This window comes from Staurois parvus, unplaced genomic scaffold (assembly GCF_062004578.1).
Source record: "Staurois parvus isolate SC_StPar_1 unplaced genomic scaffold, SC_StPar_1.0 ptg000054l, whole genome shotgun sequence".
NCBI classification, from domain to species: Eukaryota; Metazoa; Chordata; class Amphibia; order Anura; family Ranidae; genus Staurois; species Staurois parvus.
In genome coordinates, this window is record NW_028317850.1 from 4,983,059 (window position 1) to 5,008,989 (window position 25,931).

Below are 25,931 nucleotides of genomic sequence, written 5' to 3' on the forward strand. Positions count from 1 at the left end.
AGAGGGTACCTGTCAAATTTGGGTACCCGCTCCCCCCATTCCCCAAAGGTGCAAGTCCTTAATGGGGAGTGGGAGACAATGCATTAAACCGGAACCTCCCTTTTGGGTTGAGTTCCGCTTTAAGCACCAACACACTACCAGTTACTAACTTGTAGACCTTGGTAGCACACATCTCCTGCTGTACACCTGTTCTTTTGATACACCTGCCATACATGAACCCTTTAAACAGACTTCAGACCAGATACTTTGTAATTTAGGAACTTTTACGGAAGGTTCTGGCAATTACACAGTTCAGTCTTCCACAATTAATTACAGATGCAGTTCAGTTCATTCTAAATAACTAAACTAATTCAGGCTGATTCAGGCTGCCCATGCCATATCTCTTAAGCAAGGAAGAATCCTCTAACAGAGTCCATGATCTGGCTTCAGCCCCCCTGACTGTGTTTCCCAGAAGGGTGGCCACGGGTTCTTAGAGGAGCTATATCTTGCAGCAGGAGTTCCTACAAGTTCCCATGTGGGAACCTAAGAAGGTTACCTCCCCTTGTATTGTAATTGGCCACAGAGACAAGACCATGAACACCTGGAAGTTAGCAGCCTTAACCCTTTCCTACCTTCCTGTGCAGCCTAGTATATAGAACTCACTAATGCAGATATTACTACAACACAGTGCAATGCAATAACATGACATAATGTACACCCCAAAAGTAGGCACCTGCTTACACACTCATGAGTAAGATTTTATTAAAACCCAATAACCTAGCAGTATGTGTTTAGGTAGGAAGCCAGGGTACATGAAGAAAATACAGGATCCACTTATAAGCTCCATGCAAATAGCATCCTTGGCTAGAACTGAATCCATTATCTCAACCACTTTGGCACCATGTCACCCTTTGTGCCAACCACTGTGCCAATGTGCCTTACTGTGGTAGATTGGAAGCCAGTCAGTGAAATAAAGTGGTACCTTCCTAGGGAATGGTCCTTTAATCATGCAAGGCCTTGCAAAGTAAGTGAGGTGGCTCCACTCTTAGCCCTCAGACTGGGCACAATGAAGTGTATAGTTTACAGTGTGAGAAGAGCTGATAGAGGCAAATCGGTGCTCAATGCTATTTACCTCAAAATTACTCTGTTGTCACTGTTGGGACAGGTGTTACAGACAAGTGTAAAGGACATTGTGCTGTATGTGGGGCCCAGAAAAGTAATTTGTCCTCCAGCAATAAGGTGCCGCTAACCTGCATGTAAAACAATATAAATATAACAGCATGCAGTTCCCCCATGGTAACACCTGAGTACTGCCAACCCAAGCTCGGATGGAGTAGGGTGAATGGCATTGGCTGGTAAAGTAGCTCTGTGGTTAAACAATTGCCAAGTATATGTATGCATTTAAACCTGCCAATACAATCTGAAATTCCTGCTTGTAAGGGTGTGTGTGGCATATGTCTAGCAACATAACTCTTTCACTGTTGGTGCTGCCCTCTGCTTTGTATCTTACAAGGGTGAACCCATATTGGAATTAATATACACATTGCAGTCTTAAGTTTTTTCAAAAGGACACCTTCCCGATTCACATATTTTCTGAAAGACCAGGATCTGTAGGATAAAAAAAGGATTAACAATATTGTTCATCACATGAGAGTCTCGCCAGCATTTAGCAAAACAAAATTTTAGATAAAAATGCTCTATTTTTAGTGCATTGAACATCTCCAAAATTACTAAAACATATATAAGAATGAATCTTGTGAATAAATAGACATGTATACAAAACATGTTGTAAAACAGTAAGAATCAAATAGGTGCAAAACTGTAAAACAACTTATAATTTCACAGCCTCTGTGCACAAATCTTGCTTGACACAACCAGCGCCTGCACAGCAACTTTCTATAGACTTGAATGGGCTGTACCTTGGGCGCCTTGAGGTTTCTTCAAATGCCTAAAAATTACCCAAAAATTGTATACAAGCTAGAGGTGGATCAAAATACCACGTGGATCGCGCATAAATTAAGTGCATTAAATTTGACAATACATGAGTAATAATGCTTCACATATACAAAGTGAATAATTGTAACATTCAGTCCAAATTCAGAAAATAAATGCTGGTCATCATCCTATTGGTTACTATCAGCCAGATCGCATGATTCCCAGGAATGAATATTGGTGCCATTGTTGCCATCACGCATTGGGCTAGTCCCAAACCAGGCGCTTAAGACCAACCTAGAGATAGGTGGTCCACGGCTAACAGTGAGTGCACATCCATGTGGGGCACCAATTGAGCACAGAAGAACACCTGTCATTTTTTGCACGAAGTTCACCAATTAGTATTCAACACTTGGACACTTTATTTTTCTGAATTTGGACTGAATGTTACAATTATTCACTTTGTATATGTGAAGCATTATTACTCATGTATTGTCAAATTTAATGCACTTAATTTATGCGCGATCCACATGGTATTTTGATCCACCTCTAGCTTGTATACAATTTTTGGGTAATTTTTAGGCATTTGAAGAAACCTCAAGGCGCCCAAGGTACAGCCCATTCAAGTCTATAGAAAGTTGCTGTGCAGGCGCTGGTTGTGTCAAGCAAGATTTGTGCACAGAGGCTGTGAAATTATAAGTTGTTTTACAGTTTTGCACCTATTTGATTCTTACTGTTTTACAACATGTTTTGTATACATGTCTATTTATTCACAAGATTCATTCTTATATATGTTTTAGTAATTTTGGAGATGTTCAATGCACTAAAAATAGAGCATTTTTATCCAAAATTTTGTTTTGCTAAATGCTGGCGAGACTCTCATGTGATGAACAATATTGTTAATCCTTTTTTTATCCTACAGATCCTGGTCTTTCAGAAAATATGTGAATCGGGAAGGTGTCCTTTTGAAAAAACTTAAGACTGCAATGTGTATATTAATTCCAATATGGGTTCACCCTTGTAAGATACAAAGCAGAAGGCAGCACCAACAGTGAAAGAGTTATGTTGCTAGACATATGCCACACACACCCTTACAAGCAGGAATTTCAGATTGTATTGGCAGGTTTAAATGCATACATATACTTGGCAATTGTTTAACCACAGAGCTACTTTACCAGCCAATGCCATTCACCCTACTCCATCCGAGCTTGGGTTGGCAGTACTCAGGTGTTACCATGGGGGAACTGCATGCTGTTATATTTATATTGTTTTACATGCAGGTTAGCGGCACCTTATTGCTGGAGGACAAATTACTTTTCTGGGCCCCACATACAGCACAATGTCCTTTACACTTGTCTGTAACACCTGTCCCAACAGTGACAACAGAGTAATTTTGAGGTAAATAGCATTGAGCACCGATTTGCCTCTACCAGCTCTTCTCACACTGTAAACTATACACTTCATTGTGCCCAGTCTGAGGGCTAAGAGTGGAGCCACCTCACTTACTTTGCAAGGCCTTGCATGATTAAAGGACCATTACCTAGGAAGGTACCACTTTATTTCACTGACTGGCTTCCAATCTACCACAGTAAGGCACATTGGCACAGTGGTTGGCACAAAGGGTGACATGGTGCCAAAGTGGTTGAGATAATGGATTCAGTTCTAGCCAAGGATGCTATTTGCATGGAGTTTATAAGTGGATCCTGTATTTTCTTCATGTACCCTGGCTTCCTACCTAAACACATACTACTAGGTTATTGGGTTTTAATAAAATCTTACTCATGAGTGTGTAAGCAGGTGCCTACTTTTGGGGTGTACATTATGTCATGTTATTGCATTGCACTGTGTTGTAGTAATATCTGCATTAGTGAGCTCTATATACTAGGCTGCATAGGAAGGTAGGAAAGGGTTAAGGCTGCTAACTTCCAGGTGTTCATGGTCTTGTCTCTGTGGCCAATTACAATACAAGGGGAGGTAAAAATACCTGGATCAAAATACCATGTGGATCGCGCATAAATTAAGTGCATTAAATTTGACAATACATGAGTAATAATGCTTCACATATACAAAGTGTGTTGTGGTGGTTTATGTAAGGATATATATTATTTATAAAGGGCGTGTCCCTTTCCCTTAGATGAAATATTACAGTGCCTCCAGCCGTTAAAATACGGCAAATATTTAATAAACCAATAATTTGGACACTTTGATAATTTGATCACCACTTATTATTATACCTTGAATTCTTTTAGCCAATATGATTTCGTACCATACACACAAAATTTGCCTTATAATAGATAAATATAAAAATTTATTTATGTACAAAAATTATATATATATTAACACAAAACGCAAAAGACTGGTGATAAATGAATATTGGTACACACAATCAAAAATATATCCTACCAATGTAAGACACAATAATAAGGTCTGTAACTAATTACATCAATCACAAATTTTAAATGATATGATATTTATTAAATTTATTAATAATTAATAATTTCGAATATCTCAAAGGTTATATTCTTACAAGCCGTGGCCATAGGATTGCAAGAAGCAAGCCCTTGATATATGATACTCTGGTTATTAATATTCAATAAATTATGAAATATAAAAAAATTTATAATATGGCAATAAACAATTTTTTAACAGTAACACAGTATCTTTCTACATATATCTAACTACTCAATATTGTTATGATACACTAAGGTAATTTTATGATTCCACACAACAGAGAAAATAATTAATACAAAAATCAAATAAATATCTCACCACACCCGGAATTCAGACTAGGCAACTCTCCCGTGGATTTAGCTGGCAGTGGAACGCCTTTAGACTGATATATATGGCAAGTGATAGATTCAGTAGGGGAGAATGTAGGAAGTTATAAGATTAGAGGTTTAAAGTTTTAGGAAGTTTGAAAAGATGGAAGAGTAGTTATTCAGCAGATCTTCTTCAGATGTCAGGTCTTTCCATGAGGTTTTTATGAGGGATCTTTTTTTTTCTTAAAGCACATGGGCTTTTATATCCACTAGTCCATTGTTCTAAGATACCTTCCCACCAGGCTTCCTGATTGGCTAGTAGAGAAATGTGTGTACATAAGCTATTTCTCACCTGCCCGCCAGGTGGCGGTCATGTATCACAGAACAATGTGAGCATTTGAGATGACTCATACCTTGGGTGGAATCTTCAGGTAATTTCAGGAATAAAATATACGGCTCTTTCCAGATATAGCAGTGATCATACCTATATTATTCTAAATAGGGACCATGGAATATAGGTGTATATTCAGTTATTCCTCCTTGAAGTACCATCCTGTTTGTTTCCTGATAAGACATGTAACTAATGCTAGTCTATAATACATCTTACTTCCCATCATCTCAATACTCAAATTAGTGATATATAGTTCCCATTGCTGAGTATTTAGTGGTGTTTAAAATCTATAACATCTTATTTATGATATGTTTTTGTAGTATATTTTTGTCATGATATACAGTGAACTTTTAGACTTAAATGTCCTGAATTTCACCTCTTTGTTTCAGAATCAACATTTTCTCTGTGTAGGAAAAAAAAACTCTCTGTTTGCATGGCCCTTGTATTGGACTCATGGTAAACAATTGTTAATGCTTTCACCCTTGGTGAACAATAGTATATGGTAATAGTTTCAGAGGTCTGTTAGTTCATCACACTCTACAGGTTTTGGTTAAGCTTTCAACCAGTTGAGTTCCCGTCTCATTATTGTTGAAATGTTTAAAAGTCAAAGTCCTATCTGGCTATGTGTTTGACTTTTCTGTATGTGCATTCTTCTCAACCTCCATATACAAATAGTCCTTGTTGACAGTTCAAACAGTCTTATTGTCTTGGAAAAGTTTTACTCCCCCCATTCTCTTCATTTCTTTAACTAGAATTCTTGATGGTTCAACCAAGACAAAATTAACTCTTAGCATCCGGCTATGCTGAGCTGTTTGCCATATAATATTATGTCTTGATAAAAGTCATATTTTTGAGACATGATTCAAAAGCCCACAACAAGTGAATAATTGTAACATTCAGTCCAAATTCAGAAAAATAAAGTGTCCAAGTGTTGAATACTAATTGGTGAACTTCGTGCAAAAAATGACAGGTGTTCCTCTGTGCTCAATTGGTGCCCCACATGGATGTGCACTCACCGTTAGCCGTGGACCACTTATCTCTAGGTTGGTCTTAAGCACCTGGTTTGGGACTAGCCCAATGCGTGATGGCAACAATGGCACCAATATTCATTCCTGGGAATCATGCGATCTGGCTGATAGTAACCAATAGGATGATGACCAGCATTTATTTTCTGAATTTGGACTGAATGTTACAATTATTCACTTTGTATATGTGAAGCATTATTACTCATGTATTGTCAAATTTAATGCAGTTAATTTATGCGCGGCCCACGTGGTATTTTGTTTTTGTCTTATTGGTTCACAAATTAGGACTGTAGCGTATACTTATCAAAGTTGCATGAATATTTATTCCTAAGCGCAACAGCACTATATTTTATTTACAGGTGGATCAAGCCTGCCTTTCAGTTACACAAAGTCACAGGTTTTCATTGTGCACCATTACGACCTTCTAGTGACTGGCATCCAAAAAAACAATGACATCTTCAGTTTATAAGGAGGACAGTGGGCTCCTGCACAGCATCCTTTATTGCCTCTCCCCTGCCTCTCTCCATCAGTACTGGTGTCACATATGCTGAGTGATGGAGGAAAACTGAGAGAGAAACACTGGAATACTAGTCAGTACCAGTGTGCAAAAGTGTGTTTGATTTGGAAGAATAAATCACATTAAACATTTGGTACCCTATGTGTATGGATGTTGATGCATTATGTAAAACTATTAGAATAGTTTTTTATGTTTTAGAATGGGGTACCTCAAGGTTGTCCATATTTTTAAAGGGTGCCTTGAGATTGTCCATAATTTTAAAGGGTGCTTTGACTGGTTGAGAACCGCTGTTTTTTAAGAAGGTTACTACCCAGGTGCTGGCAGCAGTTCTTCACCACAGCTGTAAGCACTGTGAGAGGTGACACCTACTGAAAGAAGTAAGTAAGATGTGAGGAATTGAAGAAAAGGTGGGTTAGCCCTCCCTGACCTCCAAAGTTTTCCTAGGGTGGGTCTGGGTGTTATCATCAGTGATGTTCTAGGTGGAAGCAAAGGTGTCAAGACTGTATTCTGTGTCAAGAAGTGTTTGTATTGTTCGGAGTAGCGAAAAAGTAGGGTACCACGTGTATCTACATTTGTCATCTTTGTCATGGGAAACAATTACATCAGTCCTGTATGGTGGGTGTGTATGTTTTTTTCCAGAATATCAGAATGATCATCCTAGCAGCATCGGCTAGATGTATTTGTTGAGGTCCATATAATTCAAATACAGAAATAAGTAAGCAGTGTATGCAGTGGGCATCATGTTGGCTAGTATGGGAAATAATGGGGTAATTGCTTGCCAGAACAGTTATTTTGAGCCATGTCCAAAGTAGATGGAGTCTCATCAGAGTTGAAGCAGCGTCACCACAATGGGCTTGACATAGGAAACATTTTTGAGGGCTTTCTTTGCAGTACCAATGAGAGAGTAATTTGTAGCCTGATTCTTCTTAGAATCAACTTAAAAATACAAGTTTATGTGTGAGGGAGAAGATCGTTCAATGAGACTGTGAGCGCTCTGTTAAGCTCCTTTTCCCATGTGCCGCAGAAAGCAGGCCTGTCTGTTTTATCAAAGTTAAGCCTTGTGGAAGAAGATTGTTTCTGGCATATTTGTTCTAGAGATGATAGCGATCTCAGAGTTTGATCTCTAAAAAAGATTAAGTTGATGAAGTGTTCAATCTGTAAGTAGCCCCATATGTCAAGTTTATGGCATTCTGTGGTGTTCTGGATTTCTGGTGGAGGAAGGCACCTTTTTGAGAGTGGAACATTGAGGATCCCTGCTTCTTTCCAAATAGTAAAGCTGTCATTCCTTATACCTGGGGGAAGAAATGGTTTTCAAAGATGGGCTGGAAGGAAGAGGGTTTAGGGGATAGACAAGCATTCTTGCATCATTTCACAAATGCTTTTAAGGTACTATCTACGTATAAGGGAGTGAGGGGCAGAAGACAGGATACTTGCAAATGGGAGGGAAGAGAAATTTTTGGGGAAACAAGCTTTCGTTGCATAGCCACCCAATGGTTTGTGTGAATGTGGCAGGGCCAATCTATTGTTCTGGTCAACATGGTTGATGTCCAATATGGAAGAAAATTTGCAGTTTCTAATGCTTGGCTAGGCTAAATAGTTTAGGTTGAAACCTATTTTTGGCTCCAGATGAATTTAAAGGTCTGTGAGGTCAAGATGAAAGAGAAGGAAGGGTGATTGGGAGAGTTTGGAATAGATATAGAAATCTTGGTAAGATTTGAGTAGGAGCAAAATAATTGCAAAAGGAAATGTCTTTAGGATTGCATTTTAATTTAGTGCCTAGGTAGGTGAGACCTTTTGGTATCCTTTAAAATGGGAAGAACTGTTTTAAGAGTTAGACCAGGGGTCTCCAAACTATGGCCCTCCAGCTGTTGAAGTACTACAAGTCCCATCATGCCTCTGCCACTGGAAGTCTTGCCTGTGGCTGTCAGAATCTTGCAAGGTCTCATGGGACTGGAGGACCTGGATAGTTTGGAATCCCCTGAGTTAGACAATGGGGGATTCAGGGTTATGTTCATGGCTTATGATTTGTCGTAGTTTATTTTGAGGTAGGTGAGGGAGCAATATCGGTCAAATTCTTTAACTATTTGTGGTTGGTGATATAACATAATAAATCATTGGTGTAGTGTCTGTTTTAGTGTTAAGTCCTGAGATGTTGTGAGGTGATCTGATCTGATAACAAAATGGTTCCAGGCTAAGAACAAAGATTAACAGGGACAAGGGGTAGCCTTGTCTGATGCTAATTGAGATGGTAAAACTGTCCGAGATGCTGTTGTTTACTTTCACCCTGGTGTGAGGTGAAGAGCAGAGGGACATAATTCACTGTAATTTATATTTGGGTGTTTGAAGGATAAAATGCCATGCTTCCCTATTGACTGCCTTCTAAGCATCTGTCAATAAACATGTAAGCAGGTTGAAATTAGCTAGATAGGTGCTGCCCAGATGGGAGGGTAGGGGTTAATACCTTTCCCAGTTCTTTGGTTTTTGGCTGAATCTCTGGGTCTGACCCACTGCACCTGTGGCTATAATAGGGGACAGTGGGTCAAACCCTATAGTCTTTTTGCCTCTGAGCCGTTTTGGTCTTTGTTCTACCTTTTTCCTGATTCCCTGAGGAAGAGCCGCACCCAGGAGGAGTACAGAATGTCACTTCCTACTACTTGGATGTAAAGTCGTCAGAACTTGGGGTTTGCCTTGAAGACACCAGCTGCTGGAGAATGAATCTGATGGACTCTAATTACATGGACTCTAGCTTTTGCAGGTATGCAGGGGCAGCACATAGCCCGGTTAGGACTAGGGACATACGATTTTGACCGTTTTGGTTTTTTTTTTGTTCTACTGGACTATCGTGTCTGCTTTGGACTCTTTTGTAATGTTGCATGTTAATTCAAGTAAAGTGTTAAACTTTGCTTTTTGCCTGGTCTGAAGTCCTTGAAACTGTGCATTGCAAGTAACCATCACTATCAAACACTTAGTTTACAACTTTAAACTGCTAACTGAGGCCTGGTAGGATATCTGTTTCTATGGATCATCAAAAACTCTACAGATTAACACTTCCCTTTTGTAAAAAAAACAATGACAAAATCTGTCAGTTCTGTCGCACATGATGTGTAAGGAAATTAAAGCACTAGGAATGCATAGCATGCCCCTAAAACGTCTACCCAGAAAGCAACCGGGCGTGGGTGACCTCTCTGAGACCTCTATGCATTAAACAGCTTAACAAAATCCACACACAATTGATAAAATCCAACCGGACAAAGACACAATAATATTAAGTATATATTTGAATGGGCACTATCATACAGAACAAATCAAGATCAAGATCAAGCCAGCACATGCGAAAGGGGAGATACCAGTCTCCTTTCTCCTGGGTGACAGACTCATCCGAAATACTTTGTGTTTGGTGTTCCTAGACAAGAAATGTAATACTGAACAATAACCTACCTAGTTTCCAGATTATAATATCAGGATAAACAGCTCTTAGGACCTCTGGTGGAAATTTTATCACAGGTAAAGATTTCTTATCAGATCCACTGTAAGTTGGTGACAATAATACTGCCCCATAGGCTTCAGTAGTAGTTTATTTAAAAGCATGAAGACAATTTTAAAACCAGGAAGTAATGGATGCGAGCGAATGGTACCAAATTCCAGACTCTGTGGCTATGATGGAAGATCAGCCATTCTTCATTGGGAGAAATGGGCAAAGATGTCACAATTGCCAAAGTGGGGAAATGACAGTGTCCATTGATGTGGTGACTGTCTGTCTTGGACGGGAGCAGCGGGGCGCCAGAAGTGCTGTAGCCAAGACCCAGAGAGCAAACCAGAAGCAAGCCACAGGAAGCCAGAATGGACTGCAAGCAATCATGTTGCCATTTTGTTGTTGTTGCAGTTTTCAGAATATAACCTGTACATAATGAAAGATTTTAATATTAGTATATAACTGTGCGTAAGGCTAGGTCCACACCTACACAGGCTGTATTTAAGCTCTTTCTGCATTGCGTTTTGCACTTTTTGCGCGTTTTTGATGCATTTTGCATTTATTTTTTGTATTTTTCTTGCAAAACGCATCAAAAACATGACAAAGACGCAATACATGCTTTTCTGCAGCGTTTCCATTGAAGTCTATAGAATCAAAAATGCAACTTTTTGTGTTCAAAAAAGTCCCTGACCCTTTCCAAAAAACGCACCGGGTGAAAACTCGCAGATGTGAACATGTCCCATAGGAAATCATGTTAAATGGACTGTAACATTATTATTATACAGTATTTATAAAGCGCCAATAGTTCGCTCAGCGCTGTACATTACAAAGGGGAACAGAACATGTGACAGAACAATACCAATACAATGCAAAACATGAGGGGATTGATAGTGGTACAGGAGGAGATAGCTGTGGGGGATGGAGTGGTAGGAAGAGTGGAGGAGGTTGGCAAGTTAGCAGGGGGTGGGGTAGGCTTCCCTGAAGAGATGGGTTTTCAGGGTGTGCCTAAAGGAGAGGAGAGTAGGTGATAATCTGATGGGTTGGGGCAGGGAGTTCTAGAGGATGGGTGACACCCTGGAGAAGTCCTGGAGGCGGGCATGGGAGGAGACCAGGGAACTAGAGAGAAGGAGGTCTTGTGAGTAGCGGAGTGTGCGTGCTGGGCGGTACTTGGATATTAGGTCAATGATGTAGTTCGGGGCAGTATGGTGGACAGCTTTGTATGTCATTGTTAGGCTTTTGAATTTGATCCGTTGCGCAATCGGAAGCCAGTGGAGGGATTGGCAGAGGGGGGTGGCGGAAACGGAGCGGTTGGAAAGGGGAATGAGTCTGGCAGCCGTATTCAGGATCGACTGAAGCGGGGATAGCCAGCGGCGAGGCAGGCCAGTGAGGAGGGAGTTGCAGTAGTCGAGTCGTGATATGATGAGGGAGTGGATGAGCTGTTTAGTGGTTTCTGGGGTTAGGAACGTGCGTATTTTGGCGATGTTGCGGAGGTGGAGTCTGCATGAGTTTGTTAAAGATTGGACTTGGGGCTGGAAGGATAGGTTGGAGTCCAGAATGACACCAAGTACTCTGGCCTGTGGGGCGGGTTTGATGGTGGCGTTGTTGGATGTGATGGAGAAGTCAGTGGGGGGTGGTGTCCGGGCTGGGAGGAAGACAAGAAACTCGGTTTTGGAGAGGTTCAGTTTAAGGAAGTGGAGCGACATCCAATCTGATATGTCCCTCAGTAGGTGTGTGATTCGGGCAGAGACTGGGGGGGTGAGGTGGAGGGTTGAGAGATAGATTTGTGTGTCATCGGCATAGAGGTGATAGTTGAAGCCGTGAGAGTGTATGAGTTGGCCAAGGGAGGAGGTGTAGATGGAGAAGAGAAGGGGCCCAAGGACAGAGCCTTAAGGGACCCCAACAGAGAGGGGGAGGTGGTAGCATTATAGGTAACTCTGAAGGAGCGTTGTGACAGGTAGGATGAGAGCCAGGAGAGAGCAGAATCTCTGAGGCCGAGGGGGTGTAGTTTTTTGAGGAGGAGGGGGTGGTCGACTGTGTCGAAGGCCGCAGAGAGGTCAAAGAGTAGGAGCACTGAATAGTGGCCATTAGCTTTGGCGGTTAGCAGGTCATTGGAGAGTTTGAGTAAGGTGGTTTCGGTGGAGTGTAGGGTTTATGATGAAAGATTATTTATTTGCAATATTTTATAAGAAAAACACTTTTTTTCAAAATTTTTGGACTTTTTCATTTACATAGCAAAAAAAATAAAAATCCCAGCGGTGAATAAATACCACCAAAATAAAGCTTTATCTGTCTCAAACAATCGTCGTAAAAAATTCATATAGGTACAGTATTGCATGACCGCGTAATTGTCATTCAAAGTGTGATAGTGCTGAAAGCTGAAAATCGCCCTGGACAGGAAGGGGATAAAAGTGTCCGGACATGAAGTGGTTAATGTGCCAGGATGCATCACATTGTGAAGAACTTACTTTAACCTCCCTAGCGGTATGATTATGTCAGTATTTCTGTGCTCAAAGCGGTACATTGTTTTCAATGAAAATATGTTTTTTTTTTATTGAAGCCTTGTAATTCTTAGGAATAACTCACTGAAATCTGTCCGAACAAGAGTCTAGTAAACATCCCGGGTATGATAAAATTTGAAACACAAAATCATAAATTATAATATAATAATCATAAAAAATAATAATATAATAATACATTTACCATATTTTTCGCTCCATATGATGCCTTTTTCCCCCAAAAAAATGGGGGGAAAATGTCAGTGCGTCTTATGGAGCGGCCGGTCCGGTATTTCCACCGTGTCAGAATACCGGGCCGGCCACTCAGCTCTTCTCAGCAGCAGGACCTTACCTGTTCCTCGGTCCAGCGCTGTACAGTCTTCCCGCGCCGGCATCTTTAGTGTGGGCACCCGGCTGTGACAGCCAGGTGCCCATTGCGCATGCATAAGAAGAGCTGCACTTTGTGAATGGCCCAGCGTCTTCTGGGACACATGGCAGGTCCCAGAAGACGCCGGGCCATTCACAAAGCGCAGCGCTTGTCGCCCATGCGCAGTGGGCAACCGGCTGTCAGCCGGGTGCCCACACTAAAGGGAGGACAACTCTGCGGAAGTGGGAGCGGGAACCTGTCAAATTCAGGTACCTGCACCCCCTCCTTCCCCAAAGGTCCACAGTCTCTGGTCATCTCTTGTACTGTCTGCAAACTCTTGGTCATCCCCTGTACTGTCTGCAATCTCTTGGTCATCCCTGTACTGTCTGCAGTCTCTTGTTATCCCTGTACTGTCTGCAGTCTCTGGTCATCCTTGTACTGTCTGCAGTCTCTGGTCATCTCCTGTACTGTGTCCGCAGTCTCTGGTCATCTCCTGTACTGTGTCCGCAGTCTCTGGTCATCTCCTGTACTGTGTCCGCAGTCTCTGGTCATTTCCTGTATTATGTCCGCAGTCTCTGGTCATCTCCTGTACTGTCTGCAGTCTCTGGTCATCCCTGTACTGTCTGCAGTCTCTGGTCATCTCCTGTACTGTGTCCGCAGTCTCTGGTCATTTCCTGTATTGTGTCCGCAGTCTCTGGTCATCTCCTGTACTATGTCCGCAGTCTGTGGTCATTTCCTGTATTATGTCCGCAGTCTCTGGTCATCTCCTGTACTGTCTGCAGTCTCTGGTCATCCCTGTACTGTCTGCAGTCTCTGGTCATCTCCTGTACTGTGTCTGCAGTCTCTGGTCATTTCCTGTATTGTGTCCGCAGTCTCTGGTCATCTCCTATACTATGTCCGCAGTCTCTGGTCATTTCCTGTATTATGTCCGCAGTCTCTGGTCATTTCCTGTATTATGTCCGCAGTCTCTGGTCATCTCCTGTACTGTCTGCAGTCTCTGGTCATCTCCTGTACTATGTCCGCCGTCTCTGGTCATCTCCTGTATTATGTCTGCAGTCCATTGGTTCAGAATATTTTTTTTCTTTTCACCTCTAAAACCTAGGCGCATCTTATGGAACGAAAAATACGGTAATTCAATAATGTAATCACACCAAAAATACTGAAATTTGAAACAGAGCGCCAAGTTTGCACATCACTGAGCTTAGTTGCAGAATCGTTTTCAGTGTCTGATGATGAATTTCCCCACAAATCATCACTCAATTCTGCAAGTGGTTCTAATTTACTATCGCTGTTCTCTAGCTGGTCTAAAATCATTTTGACCTAAAGGGACACTTTTTGGACGCCATGGATGTTTCTCAGTTTCCAGGCAGAAAGAACGATAAAAATGTAGGCAGGGCACAGGACAAAGCACTCGGGACAAAATGTATGTGAAATGGTTTGATACAGTAATGCAATACTATCAGATTTTAGTGTATTGAGTGAAAGTCACATTTTTACATTTTTGAAATTCCCGCCAGTTGCGTCCCCCGTACGTCCCGACGCTCACAGGGAAAGGAACCCGGCATCTGCCGGAGGACATTGCCGGGGACGCTGCAGGGGGGACATCACGGGAGCGCAGGACAAGGTAAGTGAAGAGATCCCGGAGCAACGCTGCAATGTATTCCAGAGTGTAGCTCAGGGTTACCTCTTCTGGTACTGAAACATTACCCCGAGCTACACTCAGTAATACCGCCGGGGGGGTTAAAATAAAAACCCTCCAGCACCGCACTGTCACCGCTGCAGAGACTTCCATCTTCATCTGGTCCTCCTTCAGGGTTCACAATCTCCGGCTGACAGGACGGGCCTCGATGACATCACTCCTGCACATGCGTGCGGGAATCCTGGGCCACGGCACACAGCTCTGAAGGAACGGCACAGGTACGACGAGCACATGGACCAGCTGCATGTTTAGATGTTCATTTTGGTGAACTTTATTGTAAGCTTACCTGTAGGTAAAATAAAAAAAGAAAAAACTAGTTTACTACCACTTTAAAAAACGCGAGTGTGCATGGAGCCATAAAGCTACTTCAGCCCATTCCTCCAGGACTCCTTGTGTGAGCAGCTTCCCTCAGCTGGAGGTGCGCCGAGCTCTCCTGGACCCAGCCTCAGCCCCATCCTCAGCCCCAGCCTCAGCATTCTACAATAACAGGATCGGTTTGGAGCAACCAATCCACTCCAGTTCAGAAACAGCGGAGATCACATGACCTCATCCACACTGAGTCATCGAGGATTCTCGCGAGACTGCTGCATGGCCGTAGCATAGCAACTGAACGCCGGCGCGTAATTGCAACATGAATCGTGCAATGGCGGATAACCGGAGACCATCGGTGTCCTCCCGGAAGGTGAGCGGCTGTGGAGACGGTGATATGTCCGTGTTGAGCGCTGTACAGACATGTTATATTTCTCAGACGGGAGCCCCCTGAGTGGTTCGCATTCTCGGCTCTGGAGACAGGTGTATGGGGGGTGCAGCGACCAATCAGATCGGATAGTTTTCCGATACATGAAGCACTCAGGCCTATTCAATAGAACATTCAATGGCAACCAATTCACCTCCATCCTGCATACAACTGAACTAAGGCTTGCTTCTCTCCATACATGCACTCTGGGGGGGCATGACTAGAATTTTGGGGGGCACAACCCACCCCAGCACCCCCCTAAATCCGGCCCTGACACCCACTGAGCACGACCCATTCAAGCAAATGAAAACTGAAGCTACATACAATGCAAGTGGTTGCACCTTCTCACCACTCATCAAATGCTCTTGGAAGAGTGATCTGAACGTGTATCACTCTTCAGAGACCGAACCAAGTGTGAACAAGCTCTAATGATGGCCATACTGACAAATGATTGCTAGCTTTTCCAATCAACCTCTCCTGATTGGAATATTAAATCTAATTGTAAATATCTATATCGACAACCCATTTGATACAGACAGGGAAGTGGATTTTGTTTGATGTTTGGAAGATAAGGTCATGAGTTTGGACTCTTTCAGGGAGATGGCAGTGCTTATCGCCCACTGAAAAGTGATCTGCGGTGGAATGGATTGCTTTTCAGTGCAACAGGGGCAGACAGGCATATTGTGTGTGTTCTCAGCACCTAACCTACGACTAGTTTCACATCTATGTGTTTCGGGAACCCACACAACGGTGCACAGAAACATGCTGCAGAGGAACAGTGGTTGCCGTTTGGTAATTGTTAATGGCACCCTACACATCTGTAAGGCCCCTTTCACACGGGTGTTCCATCTGTGTTTCATCCATAAATGGACACCCATGTATTTCTATGGACTAGCAGGTGTAAACAGATGATCATCTGTTTACATCCGTTAATGTCCGCATTACGGATGTAAACAGATTTAAATAGACAAAAAATGGATGTAAATGGATGAAAAATGGATGTAAACTGTCAAAAACTGATATAAATGGACAAAAATGGTTGAAAAACTGACTTAAACTGATGAAAAACGGATGTAAACTGATGAAAATTGATGTGAACTGATCAGTTTTTTTCTTGGAAAAAACATGACTAAACTGAGGAAAAAAAAAGAAACGCCCGTGTGAAAGGGGCATTAATGTGAGCATCTTCAGTTTGGTGCAGTGATTTTTTGGAAAAAGAGTAAGGGCTTCTTTTCTTCGTTTCTTGCACATAGGACCCTTTCACACGGGCGTTCCGTATGTCCGTTTTTCATCTGTCCGTTTACGGATGAAAAACAGACACCCATGTATTTCTATGCACTAACGGATGTAAACGGATGATCATCTATTTACATCCATTAATGTCCATATCTGTTAACATCCATTTTTTTGAGCGGAAGATAACCCTATTTTTCTTCTGTTAAAAAAATGGAACGGATGTAAATGGACAAAAAAATGGATTTAAGCGGAACAAAGACACAAAATGGATAAAAACCAGATGTAAATGTTCAAAAATGGATGTAAACGGACAAAAACTGATATAAATGTATATAAACGGACAAAAAACTGATATAAATGGACAAAAAGAGATGAAAAACGATTGAAAAACAGATGTAAACTGATGAAAAATGGATGTAAACTGATGAAAAACTGATGTGAACTGATCTGTGTTTTCTTAGAAAAACTTGACTGAACTGATGAAAAAAACGGCATGCCCCTGTGAAAGGGGCATTAATGTGAGCATCTTCGATTTGGTGTGGTGCATTCTTGAAAAAAGAGTCAAAGACTTCTTTTCTTCGTTTCTTGCACATAGGACCCTTTCCCTTGGGCTATCCATATGTCCGTTTTTCATCTGTCCGTTTACAGGTGAAAAACAGACATCCATGTGTTTCTATGGACTAGCAGATGTAACAATCCGCATAATATGAGGTCAAGCCTGAGCACTTTCAATTTGTATGCAGTCAGGCAGGTTATTGCACTAAAGTACTGTGACGAACGCAAGATCTCTGCCACCAATATGTGACGAACGCGGCGTCAGACCCCAGCCCTTCTCACCAAATTTGTGACCGAAGGACTAACCAATCTAAAACCGCGATGTCATTACATTACATTACATTACATTGAGTTTATATAGCGCCAAAGGGTTTGCTCAGCGCTGTACAATAGAGGGGGGGACAATACATGAAACATTACAGCAGCTACGAACAGCACACGAGGGGTAAGAGGGCCCTACTCTTTCCACACCCAGCTGCACAACGATTTTCCAGCTAATTGGACCACAATCTATGTACCGGCAGCCTGAGCGATTGTTACTGGGTCAGGTTAATTACGCAATTAACCCTTCACACTGCCACCACCTCCTTTTTGTACAGAGAAAGAGGAAACTCGGCAATCTCAGCAATAACACTATAATGGTTGAGATAATCGTCTCTATTACACAGTCACCGCAGGCTGGTTATACAGAGGGTTAAACAAACACAGTAGCGCTCTTTTAGAGGCAGGAATTCGTAAATTGCCATAAAGAGCTATAGAAACAGTTCAACACTTTCAGAAGGAAAGATTTATTACTGAAAGGTCAAAAGGGTGCAATACAAATATTTACAGAAAAAAGATGTAACCAATAATAATAATAAATATACAGAGAACAACAGCACAGCAAAGAGGTAACAAGGAGGTTAAAGGGTTAAAGTACTTGCCAATCAGCCTTGGTTTTGCAGATCAAGTTTCAGAGCGAAAGGGTACGGGTCTCCCCAGGTGGTTCTGATGTTAAAATGGGAGACTTCTTCAACTTCCCTTTTTCTTAGGGCTGACAACCCAATTTGTAGTTCCCCAGCAGGGGGTGTCTCTGAAGTCAAGGACCAATGTCCCGTTTAGGGAGGGATCGTTTGGGCGTAGGCCTAAATTAGAGCCAAAATCTCTTGTAGTTCATACTTTGGCTCTTAACTTTCCATATGCAAAAGTGACACAACACCCGTGGGTAGATTATTATGTGGACACGTCTGAGGATTGATTAGATATGAATTATGAAATTCTATACTGCATGGTTCACGAGATCTATTCCAACCATGGAGAGTGACATCAAAATGTTCGTCTCCTCTTGGCCAATCTGATGATATGCCTGGTTTTTATGTAAGTCTCTCATATTCCAAGATAGGAGACATAGGGGAAAAATTTATTTTTTAAAAAGGTTATCTGGTTCAATGTCTTTTGAACTGCTGAGAAGGCTAAGTTATCTTTTTACGAGGTGTTAAATTGCACAGGTTCTTTGGACAGTGAGGCACTTCGTGGCTCCCTGCTGGGCTCTGGCCTGTGACACTTTTAACACACACACACACACACACACACTGGCCAAATGTCACTGTGACTCTCAGAGAGGGAGGGGGGAAAATGAGGGGGAAATATGTTTGCCAGGATGGTGACACTGTGTTAACCCCTTTGCCAAGATGGAGGTTGAAGCCAAAATGGTTGAACCGTGTCCATCTCTGGGTGTACGCCTGCCACAAGTACATCTATCTCTATCTATCCATTCAGTCGTATCCGACCCTTTGGCGATTGCATGGACCGTCACTCGTAAGCGACTTTTTCCATAAATTCTCTTAGCAATTATTTTACAGGGTAGGTTGCCAGGTCTTTCCCCAACCCCTACCATGCAGGAGATTCCGCATGGCCAGGGATGAAACTAGGACAATTTAGACAGGAGCCAATTAACCTACCAGCATGTCTTTGGAGTGGGGGGAGGAAACCGGAGAACCCGGAGGAAACCCACGCAAACACAGGGAGAACATGCAAACTCCATGCAGGAGGCGCCATGGTTGGGAATTAAACCCATGACCCAATTACTGCAAGGCAGAAGTGCTAACCACTAAGCCACTGTGCCGCCCCTACAGTACATAGTGGAAGATAAATCCTAAGGAAATTGAATAAGAAAATTGTATAATGTATGGTCAGCTTTAGGCAGGAATTCTACTTTTAGCCTCGGTTCACCTTAGCACAGGTGGAAGGCACAGGGGAACCCGCACTTTGTCCCGCAGCTGCAACCACCCTCACACAAATGTGGGACCCCACGGCGAATGCTATTATTTTAATGGCACGCTTTCTGCACTGGAAATTGCACTTGCATTGAGAATCTCACTGTAATACGGTTTCCAGTGTGGGCTGCGATTTCTAGAAAGGTGCAGTGACCTTTTCCCGCGTTTTGCAAGGCATGACACCCCATTCAAATGAATGGGCAGCTGTATCGTGTTCCACAAAACCACACTAGTGTGAACCAAGTATAAAGTGGTTGGAAACCCTTCTATATACCCGCTGATGTGACTGGCCTCAGGTGATACATAGAGATGAAACAAATCCTCCCACTTAAGATGTACCTGTTTATCTGTAGCACTCTCTACTTGACAGCCGTTTATTAATATTATTATTATACAGTATTTATATAGCACCAATAGTTCGCTCAGCGCTGTACATTACAATGGGATACAATACATGAGACAGTACAATGACAATACAGTGTGATACACGAGGGGTTCGAGGGCCCTGCTCCTTGGAGCTTACAATCTATGAGGGAGGGGATAGTGGTACGGGAGAAAAAGCTGTGGGGGATGGAGTGGTGGGAAGAGAGGAGGAGATCGGCAGTTAGCAGGGGGCAGGGTAGGCTTCCCTGAAGAGGTTTAGAATGCTGAATTTATAAAGCTTGTCTGAAAGTTCCGAACAAAGGGGACGAAGAGCTGAAATTACACTCTGCAGCGCTCAATGAGGAGAACTCATTGGAGGGAAGAGACACACCCCCATCTCCACACACCTTTCCCTGTCACCAATATTCTCTTGGTGTCAGGAAAACATGTCAGAAGTGATTCATGCAGAGGAATGAAGCAGCAGACAGAAATTGCACTTAGTGCTCTGGATTGAGACAAGTACACACTATAGAGATATATGATTTGCTCATATTTCATGTCTGGGGTATACAACCACGTGGATGCGTCTTTTCACATTTTTACAGCACATTTTCAAATTGCGGGCAGAATCACGGCGGTTCCGCCTACTATTTGAAACACCCTAGTGTGAATAGAGCCTAATGTTACAGAATAAGACCTTGTTCACCATGTTTTGCCTGCACAGGTGTTCCATGTATCTGTGTGTAGGCAGTCCTATTCATGTCAACTGGGATGACATGGACACAGCCGCTGCTCCCAGTTTGACATCTGTGTGGGTGCGTGTTGCTGAATGCAGACAGTGGGAGTTAGGGGACACACGTATGTTGAATAGGGAACAGCAACTGTGTCCCAGTTGAACTCCGTGTCCCAGTTGAACTCCGTGTCCCAGTTGAACTCCGTGTCCCAGTTGAACTCCGTGTCCCAGTTGAACTCCGTGTCCCAGTTGAACTCAGTGTCCCAGTTGAGAAGAAAAAAATTAGGCAGATCACTGTTATCAATCACTGATATAATGCATCTATCTATCTATATATATATATATATATATATATATATATATATATATATATATAAAACACTTAATTTTTTTGCAATTTGTTTTTACATTTTAAAGGTTTAGGAGGGCAACATAAAACTGTTGGGATATTTGACACTGTTTTTGATACATTAATACATCAACATCTGGTTCAATGGATGTAGTATGAATTCTCAAAGTGCTCATCAGATATTTTGGTTCCAATTTTTCTCTTTGTGTACTTAATCCTTGAAAATAGTTGCTCACAAATATAGGTGCTGCTGAAAACTGATGACATGAATAAGGAGTGATTGTGAAGAGTGGGATATTTTTCTTTGGGAAGATAAAACTTATAAAAGTCCATTAAAGAGACGCTGTCAGATTTTTCTTTGGCCACATGTGTTCACTAAGCGTAAATGGATTTTTACAAAAAAAAAAAGTAATTGTCTTCACCTCCGCAACATCTCCAAGATATGACCGTTCCTAACCTCGGAAACCACTAAGCAACTTATTCACTCCCTTGTTATATCTCGCCTTGACTATTGTAACTCCCTCCTCATTGGCCTACCTCATCGCAGGCTATCCCCTCTTCAGTCTATCATGAATGCTGCTGCCAGACTCATCCACCTTACTAACCGTTCTGTATCTGCCACCCCTCTCTGCCAATCCCTCCACTGGCTTTCCGTTGCTCAACGGATAAAATTCAAAACATTAACAATAACGTATAAAGCCATTTATAACTCTGCCCCAAATTACATCACCGATCTTGTCTCTAAATATCACCCAAACCGTACTCTCCACTCTTTGGAAGACCTCCTACTCTCTAGCTTCCTTGTCTCCTCCTCTCATGCTCGTCTCCAGAGCTTCCCCCATCCTCTGGAACTCTCTACCCCAATTTATCAGACTATCGCCTTCTCTGCTCACTTTTAGGCGATCTCTGAAAACCTATCTCTTCAGGGAAGCCTATCTTGCCCTCAGCTAATACTGGAATCTTCTACTCTTCCAATCAGTCCATCCCCCACAGTTATTACCTTTTGTACCACTAGCCCCTCCCTCCTAGATTGTAAGCTCCAAGGAGCAGGGCCCTCAAGTCCCTCTTGTATTGAACTGTATTGTTACTGTATTGTCTCCCGTTATATTGTAAAGCGATGAGCAAACTGTTGGCGCTATATAAATCCTGTATAATAATAATAATTGTAAATGTAAAATATATAAGTTTACAATTTTGTGTTGGGCTGCCTTCATACCCGTCCTGGTGTATGCCCATGATGCTAATAAGGTTTTCAAGCAATCGAGGTCTCATTAATTTCTTTCAAGTAAACATTTGTAAAAATATTTCTTTTAGGGGCGAAAGACAAATGGCACTGGTCAAGTTGGTCCTGAGTCTGTTAAAAAGACCACACAAGACAGTCTTTTGGCAAAAGAAGAAGAATACAAGTATAGTTTTCTCTTGGTTTTACCATACCTTTTATTCCTGCTGATTTCATGTATTAAATGTGTCTGTTGGTCAAGGTAGAATAATACATGTTGATTTATTCTTCAGTCCATTTCATCTTTATTGTTCTAGGGCTCTATTCTTCAGTGTCTTATGTACTTACCTTCTATTTGAATTTGAAGAGCTTTATATTCACACTTTCAAAACACTAGCTAAAACCACTGCTATAAACTAGCAGTTCATTAGCTCACCTCACCCTTTGATGCTCACAAATTGATAAAACATAAAGTCTCTATGTAGCTGCTCTGCTTTTGAATTTTCTTTCTATTACATTTTGGCATACCATAGCAATTGATGTCAGAAGTGGGGGACTGACAGTGGGACTCCTATCCATATGGTGTTTGCCAGCTTTTTGGCAAGGAATTTGAAAAGAGCCTCCAGCCAGACTGCAGCCTCTGCCTGTCCATTGCGGCAGCTGGGGCAAGAAGTCGGAGGAGAGCCAAAGGGTCATGGCTACACTCCAGGGCATGATTACACTATTTAAAAGGTAATAAGAACGTTGCTAGTAGCTATGGTATTTCATCTTTAAATTATAAAAATGAAAAATGAACATAGTGTTTTTAAAGGTTCTCTTTTTTTTTGTGTTTAGTTTTATCTCCAGTTTTTAAAGTAGTGCATATATAAAAGCAAGGTGCAGTGCTACGTGTTGGCAAAGCAGTAAACAAAGTACATAATTAAACCTAGTAATTAGGGCTTGTTCACACTGAACATTTAGCCTCAGTGCATCAGGCTCCAGTATGTAGGTGTAGATGGAAGGTTCAGTTCACAAGGTGCTGGAATTCAAATGCCGATGGAAGGTACAGGTGCACCGTGCAGCTCCGCTGCCGGCAGCTTATAAAAGTCTTATCAGAGGCTGACAGCTGGTACAGCGAGCATTACTTACATTTATTGCAGTGTGTTCCCAGGCAGTCTGCGTTCTGGGCATTCGCCCCTTGGGCGCATACTGTGCTAAACATAAGTACCACTGGGTGCACCATCCAGCTGCAGCATCTGTCAGCCTTTCATCAGCTGGACCTTCCACCTGCAACTAAACGCCAGAGCCTTGTACACTGGGGTTAAAACACAGTGTATATGAGGCCTTAAAGTGGTTGTAAACCCTTACATATACCCAGTGAACTGGCTGCTCTCAGGTGAAGTGAAACAACAAGAAGCGCACCAACCTTGTGCATTACCTCAGTAACCAAAATTTTCGAAGGTCATGCCTTCTTCCTCAGAGCTGAGTCAGCTCTGAGGAAGAAGGCATGACCTTCGAAACGCGTCAGCTGGACTGAGTACCTACACCCATGATGGGATTCGCGCTGGCCTCTTACCTTTGAAGTCCCTTGGTGGACTTACATGCCTGTTTTTATTCGCTGTTTGTGAGTACCTTTCCTTCATTAAATAAATTTTGGTTACTGAGGTAATGCACAAGGTTGGTGCGCTTCTTGTTGTTTCACTTCGCAGTTTGTTCGGGCTTCCCCAGCCTTGGTTTGGAGCTGCACGACCTTGGATACTCCGGTGGAGTATCTCTCCACTTCTCCGCTTCTCTGGAGGTTTTAATTCCATCTACTCACCACCGGCCTGGGTCCCAGAGCGCAGGAGAAATCGCTTTTGCTCTCAGGTGATACACAGAGATGAAACAAATCCTTCTACATAAGTTGTACCTGTTTATCTGTGGCCCTCTCATCTCTATATCTGTTCAAAGTCCAGAATTTATAAAGCAGGGATGTCAGAAAAAGGGAGTGGAGAGCTGAAATGACACTTTGCAGAGTTTAGTGAGAAGAGCCCTGAGAGCTAATTGGAGAGAAGAGACATATCCTCCTTCACACACCTCACAGGAACAGAGCTGAGGCTGTAAATCTGCTGGAGGTCCCTCCCCTGTCTCCATTTTTCTCTTGGTGTCCAGACAACTTGTCAGAAGTGATTCATGCTGATGGCAGAGGAACAAAGCAGCAGATACAATTGACACTTAGTACTCTTAAAGTAAAGCTTTAGGCAAATTTTTTTTTTTTTCATTTTGGGTAGAGTAAGGGAGGGTTATAACCCGTCAGGTTTTTTTTTTTGCCATCTGTGTCCCATTGCGGAGATATCCCTTCACTCCTGTCCCATAGTCAAACAGGAAGTGATAAGAAGTTCCTGCAAATTAAGGGGATTCCTTGTGGACCCCCTAGGTCACCAGAACTAATGCCCCCATTGAAAGATCTCCCCTCTGTTACTTTTCTGGGGACAATCCAAAATTAAGGATTCAATGATAATGGTAAACAGGACAAAAAGAGAGGGTGAATCTCTTTAATGGGGACACAGACATCAATAAAACCTGACAGGGGTTCTAATCCCTCTTCACTCTATCCAAAACTTAAAAAAAAAATGATTGGCCTTTAGTATACTTTAATAGAGATGAGTACACATTATAGAGAGATATGCTTTGTTTATACTTCATATTTAAGGTTTACATGCACTTTAAAAGATGAGTTCACCTTTTCTAACATGCGACACCTATATTCTGAGTGTAACATGTAACATGTTACTGCTGCAGCTGGCCCCTCACCCCGACTCCCCCCGAAGTCCCTGATGTGACAGCGGCTGTCAGGTTGTTCTCAATGAATTACCAGGGTGCTGTTGAGAACTGTGGTAGTTTAAAACTGCCTGCTTGTTCGAGGTACATGCAGACGGCTTACTCACAGAGTCTGCAAGAGTCCCGCATAGCAATGCAATGCTTTACAGGATCCCAATAAAAAAATAAATACACATTTTTTTTACCTGCAAAAAAGATGTGCATTTATTCTGTTTTTTGAAAAGTTAAACTTATCCTTTAATAAATTGGGATGTTCACACAAAAAAAGTCCTTTCTCTTAAATTATCCAGTCATGTATATATGAAATAATAAAAAAATAGCTTTTTACTTATTTGGATAATTGAAATGAATCTGCATCCTGGCTTGTGTGTGAACATTCTCAACTTCTATAGTAAGTAAGCCTCCATATCCATTGAGCTGCACTTTTTTGCATACCACTGCACATGTGTAGTGTGAACAGGGCACATAGAAACAATTGTTTTTGGTGTGCCCTGTTCACACCATACATGTACAGTGTTAATAATGCAGCTCAATGGACATGGTGTAAAGAAGCCCTTAAGGGACATTGTCCCTACTCCCAAGAATGCCAGCACATACCTTCCTGCAAAAACAGTTATTGACTCCTTACTTTTTATTTTTGTGAGTATTTGTGAGTGTGCCTAGGCACTCCTGTGTCTTCATTCTTATCTGCAGGGTATGTTGTTAGAGGCAGTAGCGCCTTACCCCTAGTCTCCCAAGATTTGATGAAGTCACTACTGAAGTCATTACTGTGCTGATCACTGTTTTTGCTGGAGGCTCTGTCACGAGGAAGCAAAATCTTGCCTCCACCAAACAAATGACTCAAGGAATATGACTACAATAATACAGAGAGACAAGGCACTGGAAGTCCTTAGTGGGGTAAAGATCAGGGAGACCATAAGTGATACTAGTTACTTAGTCCTTTGCCCTCCAACTGCCTATATATATATATATTTTTTTTTTTGGGCACAGTTTCTATAGTTCAATTACTCTTTAAAGGTATTGTACACTTTCATTGTTTTGTTGTTTTAA

The 25,931-nt window shown here is 42.1% G+C and overlaps 1 protein-coding gene and 1 long non-coding RNA gene across 3 annotated transcripts in view; one reads left to right on the forward strand and one right to left on the reverse strand.

Annotated features, from left to right (window-relative positions):
* Positions 1-9,863: 9,863 nt before the first annotated feature.
* LOC149470051 (uncharacterized) lies at positions 9,864-15,145 on the reverse strand. Its single transcript, XR_016311267.1, has 2 exons — positions 14,923-15,145; positions 9,864-10,501 (listed from the first exon to the last, which is right to left on the reverse strand). It is a non-coding gene; the product is annotated as an uncharacterized LOC149470051 (long non-coding RNA).
* A 37-nt stretch (positions 15,146-15,182) lies between these two features.
* The window catches only part of TEX9 (testis expressed 9), an 81,977-nt gene continuing 71,228 nt past the window's right edge, over positions 15,183-25,931 (forward strand). Inside the window, exons 1-2 of one of the 2 annotated variants that reach the window (XM_089667968.1) lie at positions 15,183-15,318; positions 22,178-22,269. In XM_089667968.1, coding sequence (XP_089524094.1) covers positions 15,268-15,318; positions 22,178-22,269 — 143 coding nt within the window. In that variant the 5' untranslated portion in view covers positions 15,183-15,267. The remainder of the gene's footprint in view (positions 15,319-22,177; positions 22,270-25,931) is intronic. The other variant, XM_089667975.1, reaches the window with a different exon arrangement.